The sequence below is a fragment of the Cucurbita pepo genome, unplaced genomic scaffold (assembly GCF_002806865.2).
Source record: "Cucurbita pepo subsp. pepo cultivar mu-cu-16 unplaced genomic scaffold, ASM280686v2 Cp4.1_scaffold000466, whole genome shotgun sequence".
In the NCBI taxonomy this organism is placed as follows: domain Eukaryota; kingdom Viridiplantae; phylum Streptophyta; class Magnoliopsida; order Cucurbitales; family Cucurbitaceae; genus Cucurbita; species Cucurbita pepo.
In genome coordinates, this window is record NW_019646696.1 from 15,968 (window position 1) to 26,714 (window position 10,747).

The 10,747-nt window shown below is 35.9% G+C and overlaps 3 protein-coding genes and 1 long non-coding RNA gene across 4 annotated transcripts; 1 reads left to right on the forward strand and 3 right to left on the reverse strand.

Annotated features, from left to right (window-relative positions):
• Positions 1–165: 165 nt before the first annotated feature.
• On the reverse strand, positions 166–689 carry LOC111785368. The gene is made up of 3 exons (XR_002813664.1): positions 580–689; positions 329–380; positions 166–239 (listed from the first exon to the last, which is right to left on the reverse strand). It is a non-coding gene; the product is annotated as an uncharacterized LOC111785368 (long non-coding RNA).
• A 1,321-nt stretch (positions 690–2,010) lies between these two features.
• LOC111785370 (DNA damage-repair/toleration protein DRT100-like) lies at positions 2,011–3,338 on the reverse strand. The gene has a single exon (XM_023665780.1). The coding sequence runs from the start codon at positions 3,244–3,246 to the stop codon at positions 2,110–2,112; it is 1,137 nt and encodes a 378-aa protein (XP_023521548.1). The 5' UTR covers positions 3,247–3,338; the 3' UTR covers positions 2,011–2,109.
• Positions 3,339–4,309: 971 nt separating this feature from the next.
• Positions 4,310–6,379, forward strand: LOC111785367 (ras-related protein RGP1-like). Its single transcript, XM_023665779.1, has 2 exons — positions 4,310–4,779; positions 5,637–6,379. The coding sequence occupies exons 1-2, from the start codon at positions 4,553–4,555 to the stop codon at positions 6,079–6,081; spliced, it is 672 nt and encodes a 223-aa protein (XP_023521547.1). The 5' UTR covers positions 4,310–4,552; the 3' UTR covers positions 6,082–6,379.
• Positions 6,380–6,839: 460 nt separating this feature from the next.
• Positions 6,840–10,742, reverse strand: LOC111785366 (cytochrome P450 705A22-like; the record flags this gene model as incomplete). The annotated part of the gene is made up of 3 exons (XM_023665778.1): positions 6,840–7,634; positions 8,635–8,968; positions 10,273–10,742. Coding segments are annotated over 3 exons (1,461 nt in total), but the record flags the coding sequence as incomplete, so codon positions are not given.
• Positions 10,743–10,747: the final 5 nt, after the last annotated feature.

Consider the following 10,747-nt stretch of genomic DNA (forward strand, 5'->3'; position numbering starts at 1 on the left):
AAAAAAAAAAAGAAAAAAGACATCGAACATTCAATTATGTGCCTCGGTCCTCTTCAACGCAACACACGAACAGTTGAATAAAAATCTTGCTAATCGGAAAGCAATGAATTGTATCCAAGTGGCAGTAATACTATTAACCATAATTAATAGAAACAACCTTGTCTGCCGCCGGTAAGCTTCACTTGGACGCCCTTGTCTACAAACTTAGCCAAATCCAGAACAGTTTCTTTTCTTCCAGACTGATAAAACAAACGATACGAATACCACATTATACTTCGTAATCAACCAGCATCAATATCCTAATTGAACAAATCATTCAGAAATTTACCATCACGATAGCGTTTTCGCAACTCCTCAGTAAAATTAAAGGCACCAGAAACCTGAAATATCCGAGAAATGAAACAAATTACGACGAGCGAAAAATAAAATTCCATCTGCTGGTCGATTCAAATAATCTCGACGAAGTTAGGGCATCATGCATCTGGAAATCAATATTGAAAAACTGGAAGCTACACCGAGCAAAAGAACAACGAATAAAACCGAAATTTGTGTGAAGAAGAGGAATGAATTGGAGCTTACTTTCAATGGAAGTGGTGAGGAGCGGAAAGAATGTGCCCTAAATTTGCTCGTTGAGAGAAATGGTCGATGGCGGGAAAGGTACCCCTCCAAACAATAGACAGTTGGACTCCGGCCCAATTTTCTCTTCCGGCCCGATCATGTGATTCCAATAAATTTAATTATGAAAATAAAAAAGGAAAACTAAAAACTGTTTTTTTAAAGATAAAAGCCAATTTAAGAATAATGTTTTTTTTTAATTAATAAACACTTATTTATTAAATATGATAATATTTATATAATAAAAAAATATATACGTATAAAATAGAAATCCATTAGAACGTTGAATAATACTTATAATCTACCGCAATAATGACCTAGATTTGTATGACCCAAATATTTATTTTACGTCACAATTGCATGTTTCATATTCAATGTCATTTCTGTAAGCATTGGTCCATTAAAAAACGTTAATTAGTCTAATCAAATTATGTCACGTAGCTCTAATTTAAGCTCAACTGATTAAAAATGAATTAAAAAAAGATTACTCAACTCAAACTCAAGCGTTAGGCCCAAAATCAACCGAACTCAAACTCATACACGTCCATCAAAATTAAGAAGTGTACACAAGTTGCGTTAGAAAAATCTTCTTAACCGACTCGAAATTTTGGTTGGTTGGGTTAATGACCTGAACAACTTAAATACAACCCACAAACCCAGTCTGGGTTGAGTTGGTGTACTGTTTTTTTAATTATTTTAAAAAATCTTACTCATCTAAAATACATATTATATTAATAATTAAAATCTTATAAATTTCAAATATGAAACCGTCACGATGCATCACTGCCTCCCGTTACAAACATTAAATATTCTTAAGCTTTTTAAAGTAGAGTTGGATTGTTACCTGATTTTCAAGTTGGTCGAGTTGATCCGATAAAAAAAAATGTCATGTAAATTTCAGTGACCCACTAAAAAGTGGTTTAGTCAGATAACCAAGTCAAAGACGGTTCCAAATCGATCAACAAACTATAAGTCAATCCAAAATAATCAACAAATCATACGTAAAAAATAAAATATAAACAAAGCTAAAAAGCTAATCCTAAGAGGATCGACAATCTAAGAACCGATCACCCAAGAAGATCATCTAGTCCATAGACAAATGAAGATCAATGAACTCAAACGTGGATTATATAATGAAGTTTATCTCCTAAATTAAATTTATTTTTCAAATTTTGTAAGAACAACTTTTTAAAAAATTTGGTGTCATTGAAATTTGGTGTATAAATATATATATTGTCTAATAAAATAGTTAATTTAAAAAAAAATTTTAATATATCAATTTCAAAATTTACCATACACAAAATTAATTTTTTTTTAATGAGAACCAAATTTATAATTAAAGAAAAAAAGAAGGCACTATATTTAATTATTGCATCAAACCAAAAAAAAAAAATATAATAACAAAACATTCTTATTTATCAGTCTTATAAACATTATTTCGGGTCGGATCCGGGTCGACTATAGCTCGTTTTCTCTTACCCGGATTTGTATTCGTCAACAAGTGCTTAATGGGTTCCCACAGAGGCAGTCATTGTTGGAAAACGACGACGCTTCGAGGTGATCAAAGGGCGACCCGATGGGTATGGACCCGCAAAGATGGTTATGACTCAGATTCAAATGCCCAACGTATTCGGCTGACGACAATGAATTTGGTATCGGACCTTTAAGGGCATTGAACGACAAGTCGAGCGCCATGAAGTATGAACCCGGGCAGAAAACGTCCGGAATCTGCCCGTCCAGAGCGTTTCTGCTCAAATTCAGAATCCCTAGCCCGCCATTGCTGATCAGAGTTGGAGGTATTTGCCCTGAGATTCTGTTGCTGTCCAGATTCAGAGTCGACAAAACCGGCATGTTTCCCATATTCTCCGGAATCATGCCGGAGATACCGTTCATCGACAAATCCAAATCTGCGAGGCGGTTCATTTTCGTAACCGAAGCCGGAATCGATCCCCCGAGTTGGTTGCTGCTAAGAAGCGCTCGACTCAGCATCTCTAATTTCCCAAAATCGGATGGAACTTCGCCGGAAATTTGATTGTTCCTGAGGTCGAGATGCATCAGACCGCCGATATTCACGATCGATTTAGGTATAGTACCGGAAATCGCATTATCTGCGAGGTTAAGCACGGTAAGGCGATTTAGGTTTCCGAAATCCGAAGGAATTTCGCCGCTGATTTTGTTTCCGACGAGGTCGAGAACTCGGAGTTGGCTGAGTTTCGTCAAGCACTTCGGAATCTCGCCGGAGATTCCTTTCCAATCGGAAATGATGAGGATCGTGAGGCTATCGAGTTTACAAATCTCAGGCGAAATCGAGCCGGTCATGTACCCGGTTCGGCCGGCCTTCTGGAAGATCGGATCCTCCGACTCGCCGCGGAGGCTAATTTCAGTGACCTCGAGAGTTTCAGGATCACAGCTGATTCCATACCAGCCACCGCAGCAGGAATTTCCAGTCCATGAATTGAAGATTCCTAAATACGGCTCGTTCAGCGCCGCCTTGAATGCGAGCAGGGCCGCCTGGCCCGAAGGCGAGCAAGCTTCGACGGCGGCGAAGAGGAAGAAGACAACAAGTAACATTCTCATATATGTTTTCTCTCTGTATGAAGGCAATGTTGAGGTTTTTTCTTCTGTATGCATAAAAGAAGTGATTGTAGATCTGCCATGGCAGCCATTGTTATGTAGAAGAAGAAGCGAGGAGGGGAAAGTGGGACGGTGGCAGTTTGGTTTGAATTCAGGTGGTTCTCTGACCAAAATAGCCCTGCTGAAAGGTGATAATTACAATGTACAAGTTAGAGTTAGTTGCAACATTTCATGGACTCAAATTTTGGTTTTTAATAAAATTTTTAACTTACAAAATCAATTAAAATATATATTTTAAAGTTTACTTTTTAAATATTTAAAAAAGAGAATAAATAATTTAAAATAATTTATTTAAAATTAATAATAGACGTGAATTAGTACCGTTCAACTCAATCCAGTTATAAAAAAGCTCATAAAATTTTCATTTATTTGAACACATTCAACACAACTAAGTTCATAACTCAACCTAATTCATACATGCTGCGATGGGTTGATCTAATTTTCGATTCATTATCTCTCTTCGAATTTAATCATCTAATTATTTTATTTTTAATTTTTATAACAAATATAACAATGAGATCCGCCTAGTTTAAAATTTGTAAAAATTTAGTTTTTATTTTTATTATAAAAAAGATTATTAAGATTTAATAAAAAATGTTACCTGTTTATATAAATCAACAAAAAACCAAAATGTATTTATCGGCTACGCATCAACATGAGTATATCTGAGCTAAAACGTTCGACGTTCAAACCTTCTCCTATATATTGTATTGATCTTAAACTTAATTTGTTATAAACTTTCTCGATATGATTTTAGAATGAATTTTAAACCGTTACCTATTAAAATTTAGAGGTGATTTGTAGCAAACTACAGAGACTAAATTGTTATTTTATTTTACTGACCACCTATTTTTTTAACAATATTTACTATTATAAATAAATTATAATTAGAAATTTAATTAGAAATTTAATAAAATATTTTAAAAGAAAAAAAAAAGACTATAAATACGAAGTTAAGAGTTGGACATTTTGGTCATACGTGGAAGTTTGGGAGATGTTGACGTTGACCATTCCAAACGAACAATGAAACGAAGAAGAAGAACCGTTAATTTCTTTTTTTTCTTTCTGTTTTCGTCCATGTCAAAATACCTTCGATTCTCCCCATTTCCTTTCAAATCATCGCTAAACCCTTTTTTCCCCCCAATTTTCCTTCTCCCCAAACAGAATCATTCCCCCATTTCTCTTGTAATCGCATCAAGCGATCGATTCGATCGCTTGGTGTTCCATTTTCCCCCTTTTCCGATTTGTTCTTCTTTTTTTGTTCGATTGGATTAGATTGGTTTCTTATTTTCCCGTAAGAGCGATGTCTAATCTGCAATCGAATTTCAATCAGAAGATCGATTATGTATTCAAGGTCGTGTTGATTGGGGATTCTGCGGTGGGGAAGTCGCAACTTCTTTCTCGTTTTTCTAGGAATATGTTTAGTTTGGATTCGAAGGCTACGATTGGGGTTGAGTTTCAGACAAAGACGCTCGTCATTGACAAGAAAGCTATCAAGGCGCAGATATGGGATACTGCTGGACAGGAGAGGTAAAAATCCGCCATGTTTCTTTGGAGTTTTATTTTTGCTTTTCTCAACAATGCTGGATTAGAATTTTGCTATGCATTGAACTAGGTTTTCCAGAATTTCAATGCTTAAGATTGATGTTAGCATGAAAAATTTATCTCAACGATGTGTTAGTTCATTGTAAATCTTGAACAAAATGCACCTTATTGTTGGTTTTCAGTATGTTCATGTTGATGGTTCATCTATGTATGTAATTCTACATCAACTTGTGAAGAATTTCCTGAATGTAGAAACTGCACTAATCTTTTTTTTTTTTTTTTAATCTTCTGATATGACATGTTGCATAACGTTTTCTTGTGTCCTGTGTAATAAGCAGAATTGATTATGACTTTTTTTCTGAACTTTGTAAACAGTATGTTTTTAACTTTTTGTTTCATCTCTTGCTGCTTCAGTTTACTTTTCCATTTTCACCTCCCCTGCTACTTATTGGAACAATGGGGTTTTACATTGATTCGGTTGATATGGATATATATATATATATATATATATATATATATATATATATATATATATATATATATATATNAGTGTAAACGAAAACATATTTCGGAGATCATAAGGAGTATTTTTTTAGTATGAATAGATGCTAAGGGCAATCAAGCCGTGATATTATTTTGGAACATATATAGCAGATATTGTTCTCTTTGGACTTTTTCTTCCGGGCTCCCCCTCAAGGTTTTTAAAACGCGTCTGCTAGGGAGAGGTTTCTACACCCTTATAAAAAATGCTTCGTTCTCCTTCCCAACCGATGTGAGAACTCACATATACCATGAGCATGCTTCGTTTTCCTTCTTTTTCTCTTATTAGTGATGGTTTTCAGGTATCGTGCAGTGACAAGTGCATACTACAGAGGTGCTGTGGGGGCAATGCTGGTCTACGACATGACAAAACGTCAGTCGTTCGATCATATAACTAGATGGTTAGATGAACTGCGTGGGCACGCAGACAAGAACATCGTTATCATGCTTATAGGGAACAAGTCTGATCTAGATTCTCTTCGTCTTGTGCCCACAGAAGATGCTAAAGAGTTCGCTCAAATGGAGAGCCTGTTTTTCATGGAAACATCAGCTCTGGAGGCAACTAACGTAGAGGCAGCATTCAATACCATACTGACAGAAATTTACCGAGTGGTTAGCAGGAAGACACTGATTGCAAATGAGGATACTGATACCGACGGAAGCGCATCACTCCTCGAAGGAGTCAAAATTGTTGTCCCTGGACAAGAGCCTCAGCCTGCAACCTCTGCTGGCTGTTGCAGGAGTTGACATGAATTATGTTTCTCACAATATGTTCACTTGAATTGCTGCTTTTTTTACAGCCCTCAACAGAGCAGAAGAAGAAAAAGGGGGGAAGCAAGTGATTGATCTGATGTCTATCTAATCTGTAACTTTGGTCTTTCAGGAGACTAAAGGTAAATAGTTCCTCTGCTTCAAGCTTTTTGTTACCTTCATAATATTCATTTTGGTTGAGCAAAAAGCTTCATATTGTCCCATTCAACATAAACATGGGAGATTAATGAATCTCAGTAAGGGTATGCTAAAGTAACTGAGTTTTTCTTTTTCATCTCTCTCTGTCTCTCTTCTCTCTCTACATAAGGGAAATGAGTTCTGAAAAATATGCTATTTGTGTAAAACAAAAAGTTGGAGCCTTGGATAGATTTTAATTCGCAAGTGATAAGAAATCACTATAAGGGAACTAAGATTCGGGTTATTTTGTTGAGGCAAGAACACTTATTTGAGATTTAAATCACTCTACAAGCAAGATTGATCATGTCTAACTTAAATGATTCTAAACATGCAATCTAAGCTACGTAGAATTGTAAAGAAACTTAGCCCTAATGATAAAAAAATCACTCAAAGGGAAAGTTTAAAAACGGATACCTTGTTGATCATAATTTTACAAGCAAGATTGATCGTGTCATGTTTGAATAATTCTAAACATGCAACCTAAACTACCTAGCATTGCAACATCTTGTGATAATTTGAACGACATTTTGTTCACATCTTTCTTGAAGTTTATAGTACATGATTGATGTCTTTGTTCATATCAGCAAGTATAGATTAAATCACGAAGTTTTGTCCAGTAACACATTGTTATTATTGTAAACTTGAAATGAGGCCTTATTGAAGAAACTGACGAACAAGTCATTGATCATGCATTGTTACATTGAAGCACCAAATGGATCAAAAAGTAACGTAGGAACAAGCAAGAGAGGCTTGGCCATTCCTAAAGTCAAGCCTTGTCCTGGTTGCATATCAACCTTAGCTTCCTCTTCCTCACCTCCTTCTCCAACCACCTTCCAATCAAAACACTGAACCAGGGCCGCCATCGTTGTGTTTATCATGCTTAACGCCAATGTTGCGCCAGGGCACGCTCTCCTTCCACCCCCGAACGGGATGAAGTCAAAACTTTGCCCCGTATTGGTCTCAATTCGTTCTTGTTTTGACGATGAAGCTAAGAACCTCTCGGGACGAAACTTGTTAGGTTCCCTCCACACTTGAGGGTCTCTCATAATAGCAAAGAGATTGATCGCGACACTTGTTTTTCGTGGCACGTCGTAGCCTCCGATTTTGCAACTTTGACGACATTCTCTTATTGTGACTGGTCCTGATGGGTAGAGCCTCAAAGTTTCCTTCACAACAGCTTGCAAATAAGGGAGTCTAGGAATGTCTTCTTCTTCCACAAGCCTTCTTGATTCTCCAACCACTGATTCTATCTCCTTTCTAACCCTTTTCAGCACTTCAGGATGGCTGATTAGTTCAGCCATTGCCCATTGCATGGCTACTGATGAAGTATCAGTGCCAGCAACGAAGAGATCCTGAATCAACCCATTAAATACTTTTAAACTTCAGTAACCAAATAAACACAAACTTAATAATCAAGAACGACTAGCTGTCTTGAATAACCGTAAATGAACTCCTACCCGATCTATCAATCACGACCCTTCACAATGGTATGGTATGATATTGTCCACTTTGAGCATGAGCTCTCATGGCTTTGTTTTGGGCTTCCCCTGAGACCTATGGAGCCCTCGAACAGCCTCCCATTACTCCAGGCTCGACTCCTTTCTAGGAGTTCTTGAACAAAATACACCCTTTGTTCGACACTTGAGTCACTTTTGACTACACCTTCGAGACTCACAACTTCTTTGTTCGACATTTGAGGATTCCATTAACATGACTAACTTAAGGGCATGACTCTGATACCATGTTTGGCATCACAAATCTCCACAATGGTATGATATTATCCACCTTAAGCATAAGCTCTCATGGCTTTGTTTAGGGCTTCCCCTGAGACCTATGAAGCCCTCGAACAGCCTCACATTACTCGAGGCTCGACTCCTTCTCTGGAGTCCTCGAACAAAGTACACCCTTTGTTCGACACTTGAGTCACGTATGGAGTCTTCAAACAGCCTCCCCTTACTCGTTGCTCAACTCATTCTTTGGAATCCTCGAACAAAGTACACCCTTTGTTCAAACCTTAAGTCACTTTTGACTACACCTCGAGACTCACAACTTCTTTGTTCGACACTTGAGGATTCTATTGACATAACTAAGTTAAGAACATGACTCTGATACCATGTTTAGAATCACAGATCTTCACAATGGTACAATATTATCCACCTTGAGCATAAGCTCTCATGGCTTTGTTTCGAACTTCCTCAAAATACCTCGTACCAATGGAGATGTATTCATTACTTATAAACTCATGATCATTTCCTAAATTAACCAAAACAGAACTCCCTCCCAACCATCCTCAACAGTTAGGACATTACGTTCTCGACCAAACAAGAAAGAAGAGACATAATAATGGCTTACCCAAATGAATGCTTTGATATGGGTTCTTGTGAGGTTAATAGCAGCAGCATGATCTTGTTGAATATCCAAGAGAATATCCATAAAATCCTTAGGTTTATTACTCTCCATCTTGCCTTTCAGTTCATGTTCCTTCAAGATCTTCTCCATTAGTTCATCACAACTTCTGCCAACATCAAGAGCCCTCTTCCCATAGACCAAGAACCCCAAGTTCTTGAATGGCCCCAATACATCTCCAAAGCATATCTTTGTTATTACCTCCATTGCTTCCTTCACTAAATATCGTATTCTTTCGGCCTCGTTCTTTTCTCCCGAGCATGTTGTGTTCATTAACATCCTACAAAATTTGTAACATTTTAGTCCTTATATTTTACATATATGATTAGAGATAGAAAAAACATCAATTTCAGTTAGCGTTGGCCGTCTATTAATTGAAATTGAGAGACTCAATAAAACTGGNACAAAATTTGTAACATTTTAGTCCTTATATTTTACATATATGGTTAGAGATAGAAAAAACATCAATTTCAATTAGTGTTAGCGGTCTATTAATTGAAATTGAGAGACCCAATAAAACTAGTAATATTATTATGAAAATATTTAATTCAAAAGACGAAGAAATTAAAATGTACCTCTCATACTAAAGATCGATTAATTAATTAATTTTAAATTTAATGACACTTTCCGANTATTATGAAAATATTTAATTCAAAAGACGAAGAAATTAAAATAAACCTATCATACCAAAGATCGATTAATTAATTAATTTTAAATTTACGATACTTTCCAANAGACGAAGAAATTAAAATGTACCTCTCATACTAAAGATCGATTAATTAATTAATTTTAAATTTAATGACACTTTCCGACTATTTAGTAGCGATGACAATTGTATTTCAAAAATACTCTTAAATTTTATTTATTTTATTTTTAAAATACACACAAAACTATTTTTCTAATGCAATTCCCAAATTTAATCAAATTCAACCAAAATTTCAATTTTTTAAAAAAAAAATGCTATTTCTATGAGAAAAAACAATAAAATATTATATATATATATATAATATTNATTCCCAAATTTAATCAAATTCAACCAAAATTTCAATTTTTTTTTAAAAAAAATGCTATTTCTATGAGAAAAAACAATAAAATATTATATATATATATATATATATAATATTTTTAAAAAAATTATAGCTAAAATTTAAAGACCAGTTAATAGGTTAAAATTCAAATTGAAATTCAAGATTTATTAGACATTTATAAGAGAAATTATTGTGATTTATGAGGCATAAATTTTTAATTTTATATTTAATATTTAGTATGTTAATCAAATTTTAAAAAATATATTTGAATACACAAAATTATTTTAATTTTTTTTAAGAGACATTTTGAAAAACTTTTCGACCAAATAAANTTTTTAATTTTATATTTAATATTTAGTATGTTAATCAAATTTAAAAAAATATATTTGAATATACAAAATTATTTTAATTTTTTTTAAGAGACATTTTGAAAAACTTTTCGACCAAATAAATATATACGAATTTAATATATGTATATATATATATATATATATTTATATTACCAAAAATGCCCCCCTAACGAACTTCCGTTCAACAGTATTCCATCCCCTGTTACCTGCAAGTCGTATTGTTGGTCAATCTCATAAGCTCTGCGCCGATATCCACAGTCTCCTTCCGCCGAGAATGGCCAGCGATTCTCGACAGAAACTGCCGGATTTCTTCCCGGCGGACGTTCTGCGACCGCTCCAGTTGCCGGGGGCTGAGAAGCTCCGTCACGCAGACCTTTTTCATGAACCTCCAGTAATCGCCGTACGGTGCCAAAACAAACCCTAATTTTCCGTAGTACAGTTTATCTGCGAAGGCCAGAGTCGGACGGGAGGCGAAAAGGACGTCGTGCGTCTTGAAGATTTCGGCGGCGATCGGCGCCGATGAGACGACGAGGCAGCGGGAGGCACCGAGGCGGAGGTAGAGGATCGGGCCGTACCGATCGGAGAGACGACGGAAGGAGCTGTAAAGCGCCGGAGAGAGGAGGTGGAGGTGGCCGATAAGCGGCAGCGACGGAGGACTAGGAGGAAGGCGGAGGGCGGTGG

Excerpts from the sequence above, each read along its gene's own strand:
- LOC111785367 (XM_023665779.1), top strand. The coding sequence starts at position 4,553 with ATGTCTAATCTGCAATCGAATTTCAATCAGAAGATCGATTATGTATTC. Across the intron at positions 4,780-5,636 it reads GATACTGCTGGACAGGAGAG|GTATCGTGCAGTGACAAGTG; the intron begins GTAAAAATCCGC and ends GATGGTTTTCAG.
- LOC111785370 (XM_023665780.1), bottom strand. The coding sequence starts at position 3,246 with ATGCATACAGAAGAAAAAACCTCAACATTGCCTTCATACAGAGAGAAA.